At 38.5% G+C, this 24,614-nt stretch overlaps 1 protein-coding gene across 1 annotated transcript in view; it reads right to left on the bottom strand.

The window, feature by feature from the left end:
* The window catches only part of Sox15 (Sox box protein 15), a 239,795-nt gene extending 226,238 nt beyond the window's left edge, over window positions 1–13,557 (bottom strand). The window contains exon 1 of the mRNA XM_065229926.1: window positions 12,809–13,557. Coding sequence (XP_065085998.1) covers window positions 12,809–12,852 — 44 coding nt within the window. The 5' untranslated portion in view covers window positions 12,853–13,557. The remainder of the gene's footprint in view (window positions 1–12,808) is intronic.
* Between the last annotated feature and the right edge of the window lie 11,057 nt (window positions 13,558–24,614).

Genomic DNA, 24,614 nt, shown 5'->3' with positions numbered 1-24,614 from the left:
GAGACCGACACATGTAAGCGGCCCTTTTGACATAAGAATGAGTTGAATGCTCATGTTTCGGTTTGAGAACACTTAATTTTACATGAAATGTTTGTTTACGTTCCATATTTACGTCCAATATGGCTTACGTCTCGTGTACAAGTAGTTATTTCTATCTGTGTAGAGTATATGCTCCAACTACGCTCACACGTTTCCACTATGTCACAGCACAAAAATACGTATGTGTATTTCACAATAGAAGCAGGCCACAGTGGAAAATCCCGAGCCATAGTTCAAACATGCTCCGGGATAGGTCAAATATTAAAAATTATTGGTTAAATTTGGATATTTTGTTATAAACAAGTTCATAATGAAACATTTTGAAACTATCGAAAATTATAACCTTAAAAAATGAAAATGGATATTCATCCTCCTTTCCATTAGGCTACAAATGTAATGACAGTTCTTGCAATGAACTGCAGCGTACAAGCAAGGTTTTCCAGAATGAAAATTTTCGTATAAATCTATGATTTTCTTGGCACAATGTATTTGGGAAAACCAGCTTTGTTCGAAAATTAATCTAACATACAAACGACCACATTACAGAATCTGTTTAGGCAGTCAAACATTGCAAACTCTGTATACTTTTCATAAAAATCTGCAATAGAATCTTACATTTTCCGGCTGGGTGTAACATTTATTATTTGCAACACACAGTACTCCTCTGGGGATTATTCTCCTGACATTCGACACTGTCAGAAGAGCAAATCTCCAACCTTCTCCTCTCTGTCAGCGTGTGCGTTCACGTGCATTTTTGCCATGAACTTCTGCTTATCGTATTTCAGAAATAAAATGCTTTCTTATTTTTTCCGCCTTGATAGGGGAAATGGCTCTAATGTGGGCCTATGGATCTAAGATTGGACCCATCGCTAAAAATCTGCTATTTATCAATTTTATCTAAATGAACGCGTCATTGGGACGGTACCAATGGATATTTTTGGAGCTATTGAAAATTTATTCGATTGCTGAAATTATATATGGGCCCAAATTAGGAACATTTAAGCCGACATTACATCCATTTCCCCTATTGAAATTCATTTGCACCAAAGTCTGCCTAAAAGTTCTTGATGATGAATTAGAAATTAGTAAGAGATCAAAGTTTGTTACCAAGAAGGGCTATTAAATAATAAGAACGAACTGTCCAGCAAATCTTGATTTCCCCATTTTGACCCATTCTCTCCTAATCCCATCACTGTCGTGTAGGTAGGAAATCTTTGCCTGCCGGCTACGGAACCATGTTGTTCAACAACGATGTACAACAAGTTGACGATCAGATCATCGACGCGGATGCACACGGCCTCATCATCCATTGGCATCGGCGCAACGAAAGGCAAGACGCGCCAGCCTCAACTCTTCGGGCACATACGAGCACGTGAGCGTGGGTGTAAATTTGCTCACACGTCTGCCCTCGTGCCGGACGACCTCGCCGTCTCCGTAGTAATTTGGCCCCATGCCCAAAAGCGGTAGTGAACTTTTTGACATGTTGCTGAAATTTTTGTCGATGCGGGGTCTTCAAATATCCGAAAACTTCCCACCTTTCAGGCAACGTCGAGCGCCGTCGTTGTCGCAAATTCTAGCCTTGAGCAACACCTATAATCAAAAAGACGCGTGTGACGATCGTCTTTGCGTACAAATTACCGTCGAATCTTCCCAGTGTGATGCGGCACGGGATATGGACCATAAACCGCACGATGATTGCAGCACTGCGGTGGCGTGGTGGGCATTGGGATCATGTCTCGTTTCGTTTTATGCTAAAATTATACAAATTATCCAGCGCCAATCGACCGGTGTTTGTTTTGTGCGTGCTGTCTTGAGATGGATTGATCACCGTCATATTTTCATTTTCTGAAGCCCAACGAAATTGGCCCTTGAGATGTTCGTCGCCTTTCTGCAGAGTCAGCCGGTGCAGCGGATGAAGATTTGAAGATGTTGTGACAGAATTAAAGGTGATATGTGCTGTTTGAGCCATCGGCCAGGATGTTCATATTTGGAAATTTGCGAGCGGTACCGCAAAATGAGTGTTTCACGAAACGATTGGTAAATTACAGGTTTGCACGTTAAGATCTTAATTTCGGGCGATCCGGCGATTTATAGCATATGTTCAGCAAAAGCTGATATGTGATCGCGCATTTTTGAAACATTACAACGAAATGGTAAAAAGCAGACACATACTTTCTTCTCTGATGCTACGTTTCATAACAAATGCTTTTACTATCTAAATCACTTTCAGTGCCACATTCAACTACGTCACTCAAACCACATTAGTTACACGCCGGTAGCTGTCACAGTTGGAAAAATCCAATCACATCTGTCATCGCCATGCCAGGGCACCCTAAACATACCGACGGTTACCGTATCCTTCACTCGAATCCGATCATAAGCAAATTAGCGTATTCAAGGACGCGCTTCGTCTGGCACGATAACGCGATACCGCGAACACCACCCATGCTCAGTATTCCGCGCCAAAAGTGATCTGCCAGTCGGAAAAACGCAAAATCATTTACATCAGTTCTCCGACCTCTTCAGACCAGAGGAGGAGTGTTTCGGAGTGGGTACCTTCATGAGCGATTTACTTTACGAGTAATTTACCAGTCGTTGACTGATTTCAAAACTGAAAGTGTCTCGGTCAATTTAGCACCCAGGTTGTCATAGTTATGTTTTTCTTCCAACCCCTTGGAGTACCAGTCTGTGTCATTGTGGCGACACGTCGTAATGGATCAATTTGGCTTATGGCTGGTACAACTCACTCACCGAAAAGCAGGCGCAAATGATCATATTTTTTTTAGCTAGGCAAGCAATGTACTTTTGACAGCATTATTTCAGGTGTTGTGTTTTTATTCCAGAAAAGTAAAAATAACATCCACAGACGTCGATCCGGTGCACAAGTTTTCAAACACGTTAATAAGTATAATGCGTCACGCAGGTTGGCTCTTCTAACGATCCAGTGACATTAAAGTAAAACAAAATCACTTAATTTCTCGGTTTTCGGTTCAACATCTGCTTCCGGTGGACTTGAGGCTCTGATTTGGTTGTAGCGTCTTTTTTGGATTTAAATCATAGTGGTCAGAATTGTCTCAACGGAGTTTTTACTCTGGGATATCTTCAATAATTTTAACAAAATAAAATATTCAAAAATTGTGTCCTAATACCATGGCCAGACTGTGAAATAAGGGGCTTTCGTGATACAAGGACAATTGTGATTAATTCCGACAGGACATCGCAGCGAGTCACACTCAGGGAAGAATGGGATCATGGGAATCAAGAAATTCTACAGAATTTGAACGTGGCCCAGGTTAATGGAAAATGAAGCTGTTGCCCCGTTCACATTAGCCCTATACACCACTAGGGATGCTCAGGAAGCTTTAATGACGGAGTCCTTTTATAATTCTGTATTCTTGCTTTGAAAGGGAATCAACACAAATCAACACGCTATACCGTGCATACCCATAGAATTAAATCCAATTCAATAAAGGATTTATTGAAAAAAAAACAGATGATTTCTACTGTGACTACTGTGACTAAATCCAGCATTCCTACTAAAATATCAAATGCTTTGCTTAATCATTTATTATTATTACAGAGAAATAAACAATGTACGGTGATGATTAATCTGTTAATATGCTTTTATAAGCGGGTTCAAATGCACTTTTGATAAGCATCAACACTGATCTGGCAACACTAGTGTGTATCACTTCTTCTTCTTCCTCGCATTTCAAGCTTATTGCGTATGGCATATTAGCTTATTGCGTGCTCTCAACTTAGTGTTCTTGATGCACTTCCACAGTTATTAATTGAGAGCTTTCGATGCCTGTACCATTTTTGCATTAGTATAATTGTGTGGCAAAGTACAATCATACTCTAAGCCCAGGGAAGTCAAGAAATTTTCCAACCCGAAAAATTCCTAGACCGGACCGGGAATCGAACCCAGCCACCTCCAGCATGGTCTTGCTTTGTAGCTGCGCCTTTACCGACTGAGCTAAGGGAGGTGTGTATCAATCCCATGTGGTAAAGATCCAGATCAGCCATGGGACCTGGTAGCCTAACTAAACTACCTCAAGGTTTTGCCAAAGCCCAGGGAATATCTTCAGTGAAGTCCTTTGGTGAGAAAATGCAGTAAAATAAATGTTGATTGTCGAAAACAGTCAACGGGAGCCGAAACCGAAATTTACCCTACGACATAATGTTGCGTTGCGTTTGTAGCGAAGGATCTAGTAGATTGTCATGTAAATACTTTAACGTTCTTATTCTAATTGCTTAAGGAAAACTAGTTGGGAGTGAATAGCTCTCCAATCAAAGCTACAGGATCTAATGTGTGTGGCCCTTTAGCAGGCGATGCGACCATATTAATTGTTTTGTTTTGCAGGAGCATGGAAGTAAACCCATGATTTTCTACTCAGTAAGCAAAAGTGGCAGCCACTAAGTCAGCCGAGCTCCTCAATTTAAATGTTAGTATCTTATTGAACCCAGGCCTGCTGGGGTGAGAGGTAATCACGCTTACCACTACACCACCGGTGCCGCTGACCTATTGTTACAATGTAATAAAATATATTGTAGCAACCATAAATCTTATAGTCAAAAACAATTTAAAAAAAAACATTAGAACTTATTGTTATGTACAATAGAATATATTGTATATGGGTCATTCCATCTCAAGTGGGTACAGAATTTAAAAAAGTTGTATTCGATGTCACCGATTTTAACCAAACTTGGCCAAAACGCTTACTTTGGCATTCTGAACAAACGACTTTATTGATTTTGCTCTGAAGTTCCTAGATCCCTCTCGGCTACAACCCTGTATTTTCGAGATTTTTAAAAAAATCATCTTTCAGAAGGGATTACTCCACAACCAAATAAGCTATTCGTGATATTAGAACGTCAATTTAAAGTTTTTTTTTTAATGTAAACTCACATAGGTGTACCCACATTTTGTTTTTGTTATAGTAACTACAGCAAACAGACTGATTACCGGCAGGTATCAAAATTGTCAAAAAATGGCCTATTTTCACCATGGGCGGAATCATTTCTTAATATTTTGGACTCAATTTTTCACCACACTTCGGAAAACTCCTCTACTTGGAAACACAGCAATCAAATATTCAAATTAGGGTATCCTTATATCAAAATCGGATGTAGCAGCAAAATAATTACCATGATTTATACATATTAACAGTACAATTCATGTATTTTTGAGGATTTGTCCAGCTTTTGCATGGTGATCCATAGTGCAAGGTTGTACCCAGGGTCGTTTTCTGTGTACGAACAGTTTTTGGCACTAAATATAACATATAAAGCTTCCTCTGTTACCTACATAAACATAATAAATGCATGCAAGAGGATCAGTAGCTCAGTCGGTAAAGGCACAACTACTAAGCAAGACCATGCTGGAGGTGGCTGGGTTTAATTCCCGGTCCGGTCTAGGAATTTTTCGGGTTGGAAAATTTCTCGACTTCCCTGGACATAGAGTATGATTGTACTTGCCACATAATTATACTAATGCAAAACTGGTGCAGGCATCGAAAGCTCTCAATTAATAACTGTGAAAGTGCATCTATAACACTAAGTCGAGAGCACTTAATAAATTGAAATGCGGTAAGTAATAAGCTTGAAATGCGAACAAGAAGAAGATCTGTATCTGTGAGCCACACGAAACAAAAAAGAATTAACGCAAATAGGGTTAATACCACCCTTAAAAAAATATTGAACTTACAAACAAATAACTTTATTCAAAATCGTTCTTCGCTCTGCGCTTTGTCGTAAAACTGCACTATTTTTATTAATTATAATTAATTTATTAATTTGTCAATAAATGAGATTATAGTTGGAGATGCTTAAAGTCAATATCAGACTTAAAATGAACGTTGTGTACGATAGATGATGAGATGAAGGTATAGAGTTAAAGTACGGCAGTTTGAAAATTGTATATAGTTTGTTTATTGTGTTTCCCCTCTCCACCACTGGCAAAAGGAATGACCGCCGATTTGCTAATGTATCTCCGATGTGCGGAAACGGTTCTATCGATTGCTACACACACAAGTCGCCGTTTGACGCAAACATCACCAACGGGTGAGTTTGGTGAAAGGAATGCTCGGTCCAATTCGTATCTTCCTAAAAATTGTCCTTTACTCACTTTTTACTTTCTATATACAATTTTCACACTGCCGTACTATAACGGAACTATTAATTCTATACTTTCATCCCTTCATCTATCTTATAAAAGTATTCACGTTGACGTGTTTCGCTGTAAGATGAGATGATGATGGTCTCACCTTTTAGCCCTACAAAGGTTTGAGCTGAACGATTTATCTTTAAGATAATTAAATATAACATTTTAACTAGGTTAGCAAACAAAATCAAACTGGTTTTAGTTACAGATATAAATTCCCTCTAGAGTTTACAGTTGCTTCACAGCGATATAAATGTGGAAAAGCCTCTTAGTTCGCCTTTTTGTCCACCTAAAATATTCATAAGTATTACAAGCAATCAAGAGTTAATGAACAATCAACAAAGCATCCTATTACACTAGCAACCCCGCAATCTGATGCTGCCATAATTTTCAGCAATGTCAGGAATGCTCACGAACCCCCAAAATTTGCCAGAAAACTTACTACTCAAGGTATCTTCCAAATAAGCTTCAAAATTGCATTTTTTTTTTTATCAAATGTTAAATTCAGTCCTCTATATACGCAATACGTGCGCGAGGCTCAAACCTTTGTAGACAACTTTTGTTTTAAATTAATCTAGTACTACTACTATTAAATCAAATATTAAAAGTCCATCATAACCATCGTGACGAACAAAAACAGATTTTTCAGTCCTACAATAATTATTAAAAGTCGTTATGACACCTATCCATAAAAAATAATCCGTTATAGATAACTTCGTCAAGATACATAATTTGTTAATTCATAAAAAAAATCACTGGATAACTGTTCAAACGACAGATTTAACGTGTGAAATGCAGTGTCTTTTAAATTCTGTAAGTTTTGCTGAACGTTTGATATGTCTAGGCATCGCATTGAAAACATTTAATCCTTTAAAATATAATGAATTTTGTGAAGCACAAGTCAAGAAATGTGGTGTTCTTATTTAAACCACGTTTCTAGTATTATATCTATGAAAGACAATTCCTCTTTCAATCCGATCATACAAATATCGAGGCAGCAAACCGTTAGCTACTCTAAAAATGAACACCATAGTCAAATATACAATTCTTTGCTTTACCGACAACCATTTTAAAGCGTCTAGCATCAAAGTTGAGGAAGTTAATCTATTACATATCAAAATCAAACGCATTATTTTATTCTGCAAGCGCTTTAATACCGATATTTGTGTTGAATTGGCCATAAAGAAAATTGAAAGGCAAAAGTCTAGGTAAGGAGAGATGATTGATTTGTATAGCTGTATTTTACTGGCAATAGTTAAATCGTTTTTCAGTCGACATAGAATTCCATACTTCTTGGCAATTTTCTTGATGACATTGTCAATGTGAGAGTTGAACTTAAGTATGTCATCAATAATCACGCCAAGATATTTAATCTCCGCGATCAATAGTCTCATCATCAATTACAACAGAGACGTTCTTATTTACTCGATTCCGCGAAATTACCAAAAATTTAGTTTTACTTGTATTCAATTTCAACTGCTTATATTTCAACCATCTACTTAGAGAACGCAAATCTTCATTCAAGTGTAAAACGGCATCATCAAAATCCTTAGCTGCAATGAATAACACAGTATCATCTGCAAAAAGATTAATGTCGCAAAACCGTAAAACACGTCGCAAGTCATTAATATACATAATAAATAACAGGGGCCGTAATACACTTCTCTGGGACACTCCTGGAGATCCTTATGCTCGTAACCACTTCGAAACTTTAAGTGCACAAATATCAGCTTCTACGACACGTACATCATTGAAGCTGTTACTCCACGTTTGCAGCAGACATGAAGTAGACATTTCAGTTGAAATGGAGCAGTGATTTCCGAGATTTATGTAATTTGTAGAGTTGTGAACTCTACAAGGAATCATCTTAAGTCTGATATTAACGTTAAGCATTTCCAACTATGTAATAGTAAACTGCATGCATGAATTAAAAAAACATGATTATTTGAAGTATTAAATTGTTCGTCCATCAAATTTTGTTTCGTCTCTTGTTTATGTTTTTATGTTTTTCGAGTGAAGACGGAGATAAAATGAAAATATTATTTGTGAGCCTAATAGTGTGTAAAAATATACGCAGATTACAAGTAAAAATTACTTGGTGCTGGGTCATTGGACCGAAGTATGTTAGGCCGAATGGTTCATTAGCTCAAGTGGTTCCAAGGGGAGCCAGAAGGCATAGATAGTGGGTGCTCTCGCTCCACTGTCGTTACCGCCTCACTCCTAATTCCCTGAGCTTCCGCCCCACCAGCACTCTCATCCTATTGGTGCTCCCACCTGGGGCTCCAACCCCACTGGTGCTCCTGCTGAATTTAAAAGAAGGAACAGCTTCTAGAAAATTATACATGAAAAAATTAATAAAATAAAAACATTGAGTGACAAAAATCAGAACAATAATTTCACTCGGAAAAAAAAAACTGCTCATTTTTGAAGGGATCAAAACTTCGGCCTAATGACCTTTTCAGCCTAACTTACTTCGGCTTTATGCCCTGACACCCATTAGAAAAAAAAACAAATAGTTCCATCTTCATGAAGGATGAACGTAGAATGATAAAGAGTTGATAAAATGCTGGAATTTGGATTGAAAGTTTGTGAATCAATGGAATTTTGATTATGTTCTACATTATGATTGAAATGTATCATACTGCCCAAGAATTGCAATTTGGTTCAATCTGAAAGTCTAAATAATGTCTCAGATTGTATCCGCACATGTCAGAAAAGATCTAAATGATTCATTTTGAATAAATCGTATACAGTTGGATCTTGATTTCAGCAACAAATATTGTTCAGTCGTTCTTCTTTTCAAATGGTTAATTTTATTCATATCTTTAAATAGTTTTCCTGCAAGTCCTTTCTTCGGCATTCGAAAATAAGAAACACATCGTTTTGAATTTTTCAATTAAGGAGCTTCGTGTAATGTTGCCAAAAACGATATCCCACAGTAATTATAATGTTTTAACGCTAGAGTCCAAAATGTGCAATAATCTAGCAATAACTAATAACCTCTTTTCCTACAGTATTTTCCAACTAAATATGCCTCCAAGAGGGAATAATGTAAACTACACACTTAGTAATAACTAATTTTACATGAGACGGAATCCGCCTGTGACATAAAAGATGAGACGTAAACAAACATGTTATGTGATATTAAGTGCTTCGAGACGCAAAAGTTCGTTGCTTGACGAAAAGCACGTTTGATTTAGCTATATTTCGCGTCTGTTATGACTCAAATTTATATCACAATTGACGCTCGTATATGTCACTCTCAGAGCACCTAAATTTACATGATTTTTTCTAAGTGTGTATAGTAATGACCCGATTGTGTCAGCCCCCTTTTTGAACATCTTTTCTAATGTTCTAGCCTTTTTTCAGTGGTCTTATTGCAACAAAGTATACCTTAAACATCCATATTGAAGATGAGTTAGAAAGATATGGAAAGTGTAATTCGCGGAGGGACTAACAAAATCGAATAATTACTATAGAAACTTAATACTAAATATTTACCGAAGATAGGCAACATCGATTGCAATGTAACCAGTGGCGTCACCCTACCCTTACACACTTAGAAAAATTAATGTAAATTTAGGTGCTCTGAGACTGACATACAGTGTATCTCAAAATTAAGCGTACAGCTGCCCGTACATTTCAGAAAAACAGCTGAATAACTTTAAAAAAATAGATTTCTATTTTTTGGCTGCTGGCTCATCAACCATTTATTGGTTATCGGTATAGTATTGGGCTTATTTGGATGAGTGTGTAAGAAGTTAGAGCTATTTTAGAAAAACTAAATTTCCAAAAAAAACACATTTTCTTGAAATACAGTGAGCCAAACATATTGAAATTTTGCTAATCTGTAGTCATACTAAATATCTTTAAGATGCCGCTAATTTTACTAAAATCCGCAGACCATAAAAAGAAAACTTGAAAATCGACTGTTTTACTGAAATTACTCAAACTTCATACATACTCTGCCAATAAAGTCCAAAGCTATACTGATAAAGCAATAAATAATTGTTCAACCACTAGTCAACATTTCAAAAATCTATCTACTCAGTCTTTCAAAAAATTTCCCATACAGGTGTACGCTCATAATAGACGTGAAATTCAGCTCAATCAAACGTACTATCGAACTTTTACATTACATGTTGGTTTGCGTCTCATCCTTTATGTCAAAAATAGATTTCGTCACGTGTAAGATTAAGTATTTCTAAGTGTGCAATCTTCCTGTGCATCAACTCTCAAAACGCTTGACTCGGAGACTCGAAGATTCTGCACATTTTACAATCGATTTAAATGTAATTATTGCTAAATAACACGTTTTTTAAAGTTGGTGCACAGGTATAAAGTGACGTTACGCGATGCCACTAAAAATAACAACTAATATAAGATCATAAACAATTGAACTAAAAATATATTTTAGTAGTGAACAGTTCAAAAAAGTAGTGTAAATTTCTGTCACTTCGATACACATAAAGGGAGCGTCAAATATCAATCAAATTTAAATTATCTTCTTCTTCTTCTTGTTCTTCACATTTTAAGCTTATTGCATATCGCATATTAGCTTATTGCGTGCTCTCAACTTAGTGTTCTAGATGCACTTCCACAGTTATTAATTGAGAGCTTTCGATGCCTGTACCATTTTTACATTGGTATTATTGTGTGGCAAGTCCAATCATTCTTCTATGCCCAGAGAAGTAAAGAAATTTTTCAACCCGAAAAATTCCTAGGCCGAACCGGGAATTGAACCCAGCCACCTCCAGCATGGTCTTGCTTTGTAGCTGTGCCTTTACCGACTGAGCTAAGGGAGGCCCCGAATTTAAATTATACACACTTAGAAATACCTAATCTTACACGTGACGGAATCCATTTTTGACATAAAGGATGAGACGTAAACCAACATTAAGTGCTCCGAGACTGAAAAGTTCGAAAGTACGTTTGATTGAGCTGAATTTCGCGTCTATTATGACTAAATTTTATGTCAAAATTGACGCTCGTATATGTCAGTCTCAGAGCACCTAAATTTAAATTAATTTTTCTAAGTGTGTATCGTGTAAAGTTTTGAGACATTTCATGAAATACTCCACGTCCACGTCTATCTTTGCAAGCATCATTTCTTGTGAGCTTTTAGTTTACGTGAATGGGACACACATGTAAATTTAGGTGCTCTGAGAGTGGCATATACGAGCGTCCATTTTGACATAAATTTGAGTCATAATAGACGCGAAATATAGCTCAATCAAACGTACTTTTCGTCGAGCAACGAACTTTTCAGTCTGATCCTTTATGTCGAAGATGGATTCTGTCACGTTTAAAATTAGTTATTTCTAAGTGTGGATGTTTACATGCATGAATGTTTGCATTCACGGATGCTTATGTCACTAGTAAAATTCATTTTTTTTATTCTGTGTAGTACAGTATTTTGTTTTGCTGTTGGCTTTGTACAATACGTAAACGTATGAAAAAGCTACGAAAAGGCTTAATTTAAATTCAGTTTCAGATACAAGGCCTCTTAGTACGGCGTAGCCTCAGTATTGCTAACCGTTTCGAAAAATCATGTAAATTTCTGCGATATATAGCGCACACGTAATTAACGCTAGATTTGGCTTAAATTTAAGTGTAATATGGCATAAATTAGCTATGTTCAATTTCGTTGTTTATGCCAGCTATAGGCCAAACTTGAACAAGGGGAGATTTTGCGCAATGGTTGAAATTCAGTATGTACTTTTTTCCTGTGTATAATCAATATTGCATTCCCAAAAATTACAACCATTTCATAATCAAAGTAAAACACAGACTTGCAACCTCACACACTGACCACTAGTATTTGCCCCAACAACGAAGCCAGCTTCATTAGGTATTCATCGAAATTCGTTTATTTACAGTTTCAATTAGCAACGTCGTACCCTTAAACAAAGCACCTTCCGAAATCAGCACACTTGACTAGGTCACTTTCAAAAGCCCCGAATAAAATAACGGAGTCTCCCTACGCTACCGCCACGACCAACCCCCCTCCCTATTCTTCACCCATCTCTCCTCGCCTTCCGCCTCCCATCCGATGATTCAGTCGGGTGGTTCCTTCCTTTCCGTTCAATTACTTCTTCCCTCCGCCGGGGTAATTTACATATTTAAAACTCAAGCACTGAATTTAATAATCATAAATTAAATGAAAAGAAGCACCAAAACAGAGCCGAGTCGTCGGAAGAATCCCAGAACCAAACACACTTTCTTTCCCACACCGCAACCACAAGACGAAGAAGCTTGAGGAACCCTGACTTTGCCCCGTTAGTACATCCGCTCGAACCTCGGCTCTAGGCTTCAGCCAGTGTTCTTCTCCTGCGTGGTGTGGTGCACTCGCCATCGCACGTCGCATCGGTCGCGCTCGGTGGTACCTATCAAAATGTTAATGAGAGTCCCTTGCCTCGATCGCACCAAAACACTTGGTGGCGTTGTCATTGTCGCCGAGCGCTGAATTCCTATGGCAGGTTTATTGACACCCCGACGGACGGTCGACGCTCGTCGAACTTTAACGCCAAATCACGACTTTTTTCACGGCTTTTCTTCAAGTGCAACAAAGCGGACTAGGAATAGTAATTTCTAGGACACACTCACTTGTAGTGGCTGTAGCCGTTGTCACGTTCTCCGTCCGATTCCATTCTGCTCCAGAGACTGCGCTTGATGGTTCACTGTTAAAATTCTCCAACCACTGACGCCAGCTTTCTTTCGCCGATATTTGCTCGGTGTTAATCACGGTGATCCGATTGATCTTTGTTCTGGATTAGTATTTTTTTTTCACTTTTTCAAATCAACTTGATCGATTCAAACTTTCCAATTTGCACTGCTTCTCCATCACTTTTGAAAGCTTGTTTTTATATTATTGCCACCAGTTGCTAATGAATTACACCTCTAAAAAATCACATTTTCTTCGGTTGCAAATCAAATTCCAAAATTCTTCGTTTTATTATTAGCACCAATCTTCAATTAAACTACTTGAGTTGTCACATAAGCAATCTTCACTTAATCAAGTGTCGTAACCTTGCGTTTGTCAGCTTAATTAACGCACCTTAATTCCACTTGCACTACAACAGGTTCTTCTCGGAGAATCTCCTTTCAACCAAAAACTTCCGTTGTTCCTTCACGCAATCCACTAAAGCGATAATTATCCAATTAACCTGACACGATCGTCTTCTACGGTGCAAACAAAAAAAATAACCACGACCGACCTGTTGGCGACGACACGATTCAACAGAGATCCTTGCCCGTAATCTGCGCAGGATCACGCGAAGACGGCGAATCGATCAACAAAAAGGCGTTCTACAAGCGACGGAAAAGCGGATGCGAATAAACGTGCGATACGTGCGCGCGTTATTCTACGAGTGAGAGACCTCGGTCAGGTAAGTCGCATTCGGAGTGACTTGCGCGTTCTCTCTCAGCTGTGCGCACCGCGGATGACCGGTTTTGCCGTGGACGATTTTCTGTCCTGCTCCGGCACCGTTTAGGTCCCAACACACCTGGAGGGGTTGGAATGGAGCGGATGATATCACGCCGTGAGTGAGTGAGCTCGCGCAGGTAACGAGAGCTGAGTAAGTAAAGAGCAAGCGCTCTTCGCTGAGAGGAGTGCGGAAAAGATCAAGGTGAGCCAGGTGAGAAGAAAGAGATGGATAGAGAGTCGCATTTGAAAGGGATAGCAGCATGTAAAGATACTAGGGGAAACGAGAAGACTGCTGGATGTGGATAGGTGATTGCGCAAAGCACTGTGACTCGTCTACATGGGGAGTTGATGTTTCTCGTCGAGTTTCAACCAACTCTACGGTTTTTCATCATTCATCTCTCCTTACGCTTATCTTGTTCTTGAAGAGTGTGCTGAGATTGCTTTTCTACATTATGTAGCCCCCTTACATATTTACTGTTAGAGCTATGTGCTGTTGTTTCTGTATCGCAGTATCTTAATGCTATGTAGTCCAACGGAATTAATTAAAAAGCACTGCTATGGTGGAACAGGTAGGTAGGTAGGTCCACCGGGGTTCATCTGAGGTGTTGACGGTTTCATTCAAGAAGTTGCTATTGTTTTGGAGGTTAGCGTGGAAATGTGTTGTAATCTCCATGAATAAGTTCACGATCCACACGTTTTGTGGTGCGTATCGCTTATGTACATGAAAAGAATAATCCATATTGAATGTTTTAAGCAAACTACATAGATTTTTGTGATTGCTGTCTTCGCATAGAGTGTATGCGCAATTCATATGACATTTATAAACCTTGCCAACACAATTTCATAACATAGATTTTTACATTTGAAGAAAAATCACAAATTAGTCTGTACATGAATACCCAAGTACCAATTTACAATTTATGAATGCTACAAAGCTACTATAACAAAAAAAAACTGTTTATTTGTTCCACATTCAAAATAAATTACATTACATTTTAACCTAGGTGCTCCAATTACTACAGTAACTAACCAGCCCTAATTGTAATGAATTACACTACCGATCATAAGTTTAAGGACACCCCCAAAAAACCATGCAAATATGTTCTGTCGAATGATCTCTCATTGTACGTTCAATTTTCGACCTCCAGAGGTTATTTGACTGGTATGAATGGTATAGCATAAGTGTTCTACTACTACTTTTATTTCAAAATTCTGCCAAACCAATTCTGAGAAAATCAGTCAAGATTCTTCAGAGTAAATTTTGAAAAATATTGTAACTTTGGGTGAACAAAAAATTTGAAAATTATATCAAACAATTCGACTACGAGGAATGTTCCGTTCAATACCTTTGAAATGATATAAAAAGAACGAAAATTGGACGTAACATGACAGAGATATGAACATAACAAATTTGTCATGTTTTTTGAGGGTGTCCTTAAACTTATGATCGGGAGTGTATATCTAAGTGTTTTTACATTGTTCCTGCCTTGGAAATTCAGTATTTTAAACAGGTTTACTAAACCTGCATATCAGTATAACAATTGACATCTTAAAACTAAAAACTAAATCTTATCTAAGTATGAAGGGAAACAATCGTTGCAGTTGAGGATTGCAACGGTTTTTAAATGATAATATCATTTTTTTGTTGGACATTTGCTCTAAAGTCTCAACTATCGAAATTATATGTACCTCGGTAGTACTGTACCAGGGAGGCAACTTCAATACTTCTGAATCCTTTGAAGTGCTGCCTGGTAGTGCAACAACTATACCATATTGACAGAGCATAAAGCATGGCCGATCTAAAAACTTGTTTAAATATTACAAGTTTATTCTTCAGGCAAAGTTTGGATTTCCTGTTTATAAGAGAATACAAACATTTTATATATTTATTACATTTGGCTTAAATACCCTCAATCTGATCTTTAAAAGGCCAATTTTGGTCAAGTACTAATACAAGATACACTTGACTTGACCAAGAAATAGGAAATCCGTTCATAGTTACTATGTGACTACTCCTTTTTCAAAAAAGATGCTCTAGGCTTATGTGGAAATATTATCAGCGTTTGGAAAAATCTTCCATTTTTGTAAATAAGAAGAGAAAATTCTAAACTTTTCTGCAGTCTGCTGCAAACATCACGAAGACTTCTTCCTTTAGCGAAAATGTCTGTGTCATCGGCGAACAAAGATTTGTGGCAAGCCTGAGGCAAATCAGGGAGGTCCGAAGTGAAAATGTTATACAATTTAGGCCCAAGAATGCTACCCTAAGGTACTCCTGTTCTAACAGGTTGTCGATCAGATTTGCAATTCTGATAATTTACCTGCAGATTTCTGTCAGTTAAATCATTTTGAACTAATTTCATAATAGAGAGTGGAAAATTAAACTTTTTTTTTTCTAGTTAGCAATCAAACCTTCATGCCAAACACTGAATGCTTTTTCTATATCTAGAAGAGCAATTCCAGTTGTGCAGCCTTTAGATTTGCTTGAACGAATTAAATTGATAGCTTTTATGAGTAGTTGAATGCCCATGGCGAAATCCAAACTGCTCATCTGCAAAAATTGAGTTTGTATTGATGTGTAGCATCATTCTATTTAAAATTATCTTTTCAAAAAGTTTACTTATTGAAGAAAGCAAACTTATTGAACGGTAGTTAGAAGCTTCAGCTGGATTTTTATCTGGCTTCAAAATTGGAAAAACTTTTGTATTTTTCCATTTATCAGGAAAGAATGCAAAATGGAAACATTTGTTATATAGTTGTGGCAAGAAAGATAAGGTACTTTCTGGGAGCTTTTTTATGAGGATATAGAAAATTCTATCATCACCTGGAGCTTTCGAAATTTTTAGTTATAGATCTTACTTATCCAATCATGGGGGCCTAAAATATTATCCCGAGAGAAAATATTCAGATAATTCCGAGCAACCTGAAATTATGGGAATTCTCGAATTTCTTAGTAAGTTTTTGAGTACGTTCCGAATTTGTGATTAAAATTTTACTACTCTCTCCAAGCGCTGGAATAGGGTTTTGAGGTTTTTTTTTTCAAAATAATTGTGAGCTTCCAAAAGGGTTTGGGACTTGGGTCTAATTTAGAAACATTGTTTTCAGATTACTAAAGTTAGAGAATCGCTTTTTAATTTGTTTTTGAAAAATTAACCAGATGACTTTCATGGACATTTTTCAAACGGATCAAGAGCTGCCAGTGGGTACGAATGTAGAATTTGTTCCTCGCTGACCGTTGTTAACAGCAGAGAAATTAGTACATGGTCAGGAACGTGAAGCGTTTCCTACCTGTATCTTAGAACAAGATTGCGAGTCTTACATTTCCAAAAATTGGATTTATGGTTTTCTCCACAATTTTTACATTCAAATTTCTTAGGATCTTCCTTCACAAGACAGTTGTCCTTTGGGTGAGAGGAATTTCCGCAATTCATACATTTAGCTGGCATGTAGCTTTTTTTGTTGTTTTTCCCTGACCCCATTCCTGGCACTAACGGCACTGGGTGAGGGTTTGGAAATTTCCTCCAGTCTTCCTGAAGTGTTCTCACTTCACTCGTACATGTAGCATAAGACTAGCTTTTTCTAAGGCCTTAAGGTTGTTTAATTCACTAGACTTGAAGTGAACTAAATAAAAAATCATAAGAAATCCCGTTGCGCGAATCGCCAGGACGGGATTTCATTTTCATTTTGTTTACTTGGAGTGGCTCAATTCCAAGTAATTTAGTCAATTCATCTTTGATCTGATATATGGATTCACCACTGGGCAGTCCTTTCATGACAACCTTGAACACACGTTCAGTTTTGGAGTCATAAGTGAAAAATGTGTGTTGCTTCTCAATAAGATACTGGAGAAGACGTTTGAATCCATCCCAGATTTCAGCCAATACATGTTTCACCCCGACGGCCAATTTGAAGTGAAAACTCCAAGTTAACGAAGTTCAATAGCTCCGTGCGGAGAGCATGAAAATTGGAAGTGGTTATGCCGACAGGTGGGAACCTTTTCCGGCATTAAGCCGGGAAAGTTTAGAGAAGTTTTGCCTAGATGATGGATCATTCTCATCGTCCATGAGCATATCAAATTAATTGCTCAAATAAATTTCATCAGAAGGGGAATTAAGATATTGCCCTTTTATTTTGCGTTTAGATGCCATGACAGCAGTCAATTTTATCTTCAAATTGACTTCCAAGCAGATTACTATTAGAATCCAAAGGATCGAAGAGGAACTTTACATATCCAAGCAGGGTCCAAACGAGGATCGATATCCAAGCAGGGTCCAAACAAGGATCGAAGAGTAATAAAAGTCGAACAAGATAAAAAACTTGCAGGTAATTTGATCACTGAAATGTGCTGTTTAAATTTGATGTAGCTATAGGTAGCAGTAACACCAACCGGTGGAAACTAACGATTTTAAATTGGCTCACACTGAACTATCCTATCGGTCCCAAGTACATCGATGAACGTACCCCATTCTAGTCGAAGTTCGAGTACTGAACTATGTTTGTTTTGATTTGCTATGAAAGTTTGACAGATAAAATGAGGGGTTCGTGGATTTTCCTATGCTTCGAGGGGTGCATTAATTAGCTTGAGACCGAAGATAACTGAGCCAAAAAGTTGAGCACGTTTCATCGGATCTATTTGCTTTTTGCTGAAGAAAGTGTTACCAACCATCAATACGAAACTAACGATTTTAAATTGGCTCACTACTTGACCAGCCTATTGGTCCCAAGCAAATCGATTAACGTACCCCAATCTTGTATAAATTCCAGCACTACACTATATTTGTTTTGATTCGCTATGAAAGTTTGACAGATAAAATGAGGGGTACGTGGATTTTCCTATGTTTCAAGGGGTGAATCGATTAGCCAAAAAGTTGAGCTCTTTTCTTCGGGACCTTCTGGTCTTAGAGTGACCTCTATGGTAACACTTTCTTAAGCAAAAAGCAAATAGATCCGCTCGGCAAGAGCACGATGCGGAGTATGATTTTTTAAGGTTAATGGTTACCGAGAGGTAAGGAATAGTTCCAATGTAATAATGATTTAAACATTTCAACTTGGTAATTACGGTGCTTTATACTCTCGAAACTCTGCAGTGACGATTTACTCTGTTGTGGAAGAGCTTGGTATTAAACCCATGTAAACTTCGTATTCAAGCGAAGAAGATGATGACGATTCCCTGGTGAGTAGAAGATCGAGAAATGCGAGTTTACCGTCTTTTTCTACCACGTGAGTGAATTTTATATTTTTGTGAATTCTGTTGATCTCATCTCAAATTTGTGCAAGGACTAACTATGCCCCTCAACGTGTGTAGATCACCTTTTCGTGGTACGTTACGGGATGTAAGATCTACCACTTATTCCTAGTCCTGACTGCTTGAAACATGAGGAACGGTATTTTTCAGTAATCAAAAACACACATCTTAGTCCTTTGTGTCCTTAGTGACAAGACTCGGCTTTGTCCACCGAGGATGATCTTGAAACAAGGAAAAAAGGAGTTAGTTATTCTTCATCTATGTGATTCCTAATCTTCTATTCGTTGTTCCCTAGTTTGAAGTGGTTAAGACTAGGGTTCTGATGCATGGTCATTATCGGTGTCATTCCTTAATGTTGTTGCTAATAGCGGGACTTTTCAATTAGAGTTGGATCCTGCAAAAATGACAACTGTAAAAAAATCGAATACTTCAAGAGCAAATTTTCATTATGTCGTAAGTAACATTCGCACCAATCCGAGAAAAATAAAGTTTTGTTTTGATGACCGAAAAGTTATTCCTATTTCCAAGTAAACACATATAATCTCATAGTGATAGCAATGTTTAACATATTTAGCAGGGTTTTAATCATATAAATGCAAATCGCTAGCTTTCATGCTAAAAAATACTGGTTTTTGAGTCAGAAGTTATTATACGTCGTTTGGTGGCCCCTATTGTTACTTAAGTCAAAGTGTATTTACCAGGATATTCGGGAGAATTATCAATTACGTCTCCTTACGTGCAGCCCATTCATCATTTTAGGACTACCGAAATCATCTTAGCAACAAACAGTTCGATTTATTCACTTTAATAATGAGAAAGCGAAACGACGAACGTTCACTTTTCACGGGTTTCTCAGCGCTGTTACTTAAGTCAAACGGCATCTCCATAGAAATTGGGTGACTTAAGTAACATCGAAAACTATTTTGATCGGAAGGTGATTACGTCAAAAAGCAATTTGACTGGCAAATAAACGTAAAAATAGGATTTGATCCTATATTCGGACAGTATATAGTGTAATAGCAGGAGAATCGATTGACACTGATAGCTCGACTTTGTTTACCTTTGTTACATTCGACGTAATGAAAATTTGCTCTTGACTTCATCATTTCTCAATAGTGACGGAGTAATACCAACAATCAATACGAAACTAACGATTTTAAATTGGCTCACCACTTTAGTAGCCTATTGGTCCCAAGCAAACGATTAACGTACCCTATTCTAGTTGAAATTCTATTACTACACTATGTTTGTTTTGATTCGCTATGAAAGTTTGACAGATAACATCAGGGGTGTGTGGATTCATGCAGAACATGCAGGGGTGAGTGAAATAGCTTGGGACTGCTTGGGACCGTTGTTCTGGTACTGAGTGAGCCAAAAATAATAATGATTTTCTTCGGGACCCAGTGGTCTTAGAGTTACCTCTATGGTAATACCATAGAGGTAACTCTAAGACCAGAAGGTCCCGAAGATTCGTGTTCAACTTTTTGGCTCAGCTCTGGTACTATTTTCGGTCCCAAGCTAATCGATGCACCCCTCGAAACATAAGAAAATCCATGAACCCCTCATTTTATCTGTCAAGCTTTCATATCAAATCAAAACAAACATAGTGTAGTACTAGAATTTCGACTAGAATGGGATACATTAATAGTTTGCTTGGGACCAATAGGCTAGTCAAGTAGTGAGCCAATTAAAAATCGTTAGTTTCGTATTGATTGTTGGTAATACGACATGCACTAAACTAAGGACACGAGATATACTACAATAGATCAAATTACTGGTCGCAGTGGTGTTTGCATAGAGGTAACAAGAAGGTCCCTAAATAACGTGCTCAACTTTTTGGCTCACCTCTGGTACTCTCTTCGGTCCCAAGCTAATCGATTCAACCCTCGAAACATAGGAAAATCCAATAACCCCTCATTTTATCTGTCAAACTTTCATAGCGAATCAAAACAAACATTGTGTAGTACTAGAATTTCGACTAGAATGGGAGACGTTAATCGTTTGCTTGGGACCAATAGGCTAGTCAAGTAGTCAGCCAATTTAAAATCGTTAGTTTCGTATTGATTGTTGGTGTTTGATCCCGAACAGAGGAAAAAAAACTATGCTGAAGATATCGTCGACAAACATCCACCAACGGTTTGGCAATAGTCCTTTCTCCTTCAGGATTGTCTCCAAGTTAGCCATGAAAACTTCACACAGGATGGGGAATAGGGGATTTCCCATTGGGGATCCTTTCGTCTACTTAGTCTGCTTAGAGAAGTAGTTCTCTTCCATACAAAGGCGGGTCAGCTTAAGGTGCGTCCGAACCTTGTTTCTCCATGCTGCATCCTCTCGTTGTGTTAATAACCAGTCCTCCGAATGGTTGATCGCTTCCTTGACCGATACGCTAATAGAACTAAAACATACAGAGAGGAGCATAGGGTAGTGTTCTGAGAGACCGCACAGGAGGTAAAGCTGAGCAAATCAAATTGTTTTAAGGTGCTGCGCGGAGATGCTGATGCCAACCCCTGGGGCGACGCATACCGAGTCTCGATTACGAAGATCTGAGGTAAAAACGACGCCCGATGAGATGTGCCCAGACAAGCTCTTCCCGGAGCTCAAACCAAATAACTGGCTACCTTCAACGTACGGCGATGAAGACAACTTCGAAGCCTACAACAAGGAATTCGTAGTAGTGGTGAAAGGGTTGAAGGTGAATAAAGCTCCCGGACCATATGGAATCCCCAACGTGGTGTTGAAACCGGCGATCCTTCAGGCCTTCCCGACTATTTTCAGGATGGTGGGGTGTCTGGATGAGGGTCACTTCCCAGACAGATGAGATACAGAAGCTAGTGTTGCTACCTTAGCCAGGAAAACCACCGGGGGTCCAGAGTCGTATAGGCCTATATGACTGCTGGATACACTAGATGAACTCTTGGAAGGATTATCCTCAACAGGCTGATGAAATGTACGGATAGTGCACATGAACTGTCGAAGATGCAGTTCTTCGTGGTAGTATTTATTGAAAAAAAAAATTGAATAATCCATTTTCAAAAATAAGATGCCAGTCAAAGTGGCCGCTTTACAGCATACATTTGAAAGTGCCCATGTTTCATGGAATTCTGAAAGGTAAAATCTTTTTGTTTCGCTATTTTCCGTGGATTTTATATAGAGATTTTCACGCCTGGTTGTATTGGCTGTGTGAAACTGTGGTAGTGAAAATACTAGGGAAATACACACGGTTAGAAAAAAGTACCCAAAATTAAGTTCTTTTCACTCATCTCGGCACTATAGTGCAGGAACCCAAAAGTAGGTAAAGCGGGTCAAAGTAAATTTCATTTACTTGTGTGCAATTCGTATGGAATTTTCCACTGGCTTTTTAACCAAAAGTAAGTTAGTTGTACCCAACAGTAGGTAAATATGATTATACTCAACGTTGGGTTCCCACACTTTACTACCCCTGTTGGGTGGTTTTGCTCCTCCGTTTTTGACAACATTAGAAGGAGAAAAGGAGACAAACTAGTCAAAAGTAGGTAAAAGTGAACTTTCCGTTGGGTACTTTTTTCTTACCGTGCATAACAAACGGCTGAAAAATTCATTACATACATTTTGAGGTTAGCCCGAGGAAAATAATAAACGACTTTACACGGCGATAGATCCATAGAGGTAACTCTAAGACCACTGGGTCCCGAAGAAAATCATTATTATTTTTGGCTCACTCAGTACCAGAACAACGGTCCCAAGCAGTCCCAAGCTATTTCACTCACCCCTGCATGTTCTGCATGAATCCACACACCCCTGATGTTAACTGTCAAACTTTCATAGCGAATCAAAACAAACATAGTGTAGTAATAGAATTTCAACTAGAATAGGGTACGTTAATCGTTTGCTTGGGACCAATAGGCTACTAAAGTGGTGAGCCAATTTAAAATCGTTAGTTTCGTATTGATTGTTGATAGATCCCCGTTAGTGTGCGTGCGTTAAACTTCACTAAACTATATTATGATCAAAATTTCATCAAAATGGAGTGGGGGTCAATAAAGAGCCTGAATTCATAAAGACATCTTATCCATTTGACAGGTCTTCTGCTCGATTGGAATGACTTTTCCTCATTTTTTCTTTATTTAGGAGATTTTTAGCCTAGGCTAGTTCATCTCCGTCAAATTTTTCTATGACTCTGACAGATAATCGATTGTTCCAATTTTCAACACGTCGACCGGTGGAACGGATGCGTTCTGATATAAAGATCAGAACACGCTAAAAGTGAAACGCTCAATTAAGGGTTACTGTGTTCGCAGATTTTGTGTATTGCCCTTGTTTTTTAGTTAGAGGAGCGAAGCGACAGGCAAGCGCCTTCTTGAAGCTTCTTTAAAAGTAGTTTCTAAAAGTAGCTTCTAAAAGAATATTGTAAAAGTTGCTTCTGAAAGAAGCTTGTAAAAGTAGCTTCCGAAAGAAGCTTCTTGTATACGCATGCTACGCCCTTCTTTAAATAAAAAAAACATAGACAGGATAGTAAATCTAAGAAAGCAGTAAACCTGAATCAGTCAATTCAAAACAGAAGATTTAAATATGCCGTACGCAGCTAGTTCGATGAGTTGTGCTTTTCCCGCTTAAATGTGTAGTGATCTATTATGTTTCCTCGCTTTATTGGCAATGGATTTAGCCGGTGCCGGTGGTGTAGTGGTAAGCGTGACTGCTTTCTCACCCCAATGGGTCTGGGTTCAATCCCAGCCGAGTTTGATGAGATTTTTCTGAGGCATAAAAATCTCTGGTCACGTCTTCCTTCGGAAGGGAAGTAAAGCCGTTGGACCCGGCTCATGTGTGTTGAATATGGGTGCGATATCGGACGCAGGTGTGGAAGCTGCCTTCCTGTGCACATTCGATTGCCGTCAGTGGATGGCAATCGATGTCCTTCGGTGATTGGCACTAGATTGCGGAACAGAGACCGGCGTTAAATAAAGGAAACAGAAGGAGAAGCAGAAAGAGAAGGAGAAGGTAATTGATTTAATGATATATAACCAAAACATAACGGCGCCAGTGGTGCAATGCTAAGCGTGATTACCTCTCACCCCAGCAGGCCTGGGTTCAATCCCAGTCGGCGCCGCCGGGATGTTCTTGAGGCATAACATCTCTGATCACGCCTTCCTTCGGATGGGAAGTAAAGCCGTTGGTCCCCGGTTCATGAGTTGATGGGTCGATAGGTAGGGTCCAGGTGTGGGAGCTGCTTTCCTGGCACGTCGGTAGCATTGGTGCTCAGCACGGAAAACAAGATCGACGAAAAAACAAACCAAAGGAAAAAAAAATAACCAAAACATACAATTTGCTCCCTCCATTTAGAAACCTGATTACGCACGTTACTTTTAGCATTGCCCTTGAAACATAGTGTAATTGATGGCTTCGGCGAAACTCTTAACCTACTATCGTGCGCGGGGGTAAATGAAGTCCATGTGCGCTTAATTTTTGCATAAGGATACATCATGTTTCAGAGCATCGATTGGCCAAACATGAACTCTCAAGGACATGGTGTACCCCCGTGACGATAATTACGGAGATTAGTTCAAAGTTTCAATTTATACTTTTGGTAAACCCAAAGCAATCTATTAAGCTAAACAAACATTACAGTCATCAAAAAGAGGCGGATTAATGCCGCATCGCAAGCTGCGATAATCTAAGTGGATGCAATACAACGCAACAGATGCTAAATTGCTAGTCGTTGCCTATGAGTATCCCGAGCAAGCCAGTGTCATTCGGTTCGTTGTGCTGAT

This window comes from Ochlerotatus camptorhynchus, unplaced genomic scaffold, assembly GCF_037179485.1.
Source record: "Ochlerotatus camptorhynchus isolate MF236.1 unplaced genomic scaffold, CSIRO-AGI_Acam_v1.1 ptg000324l, whole genome shotgun sequence".
In the NCBI taxonomy this organism is placed as follows: Eukaryota; Metazoa; Arthropoda; class Insecta; order Diptera; family Culicidae; genus Ochlerotatus; species Ochlerotatus camptorhynchus.
The sequence above is the reverse complement of the archived record's forward strand: the minus strand, read 5'-3'. Positions and strand labels throughout refer to the sequence as shown.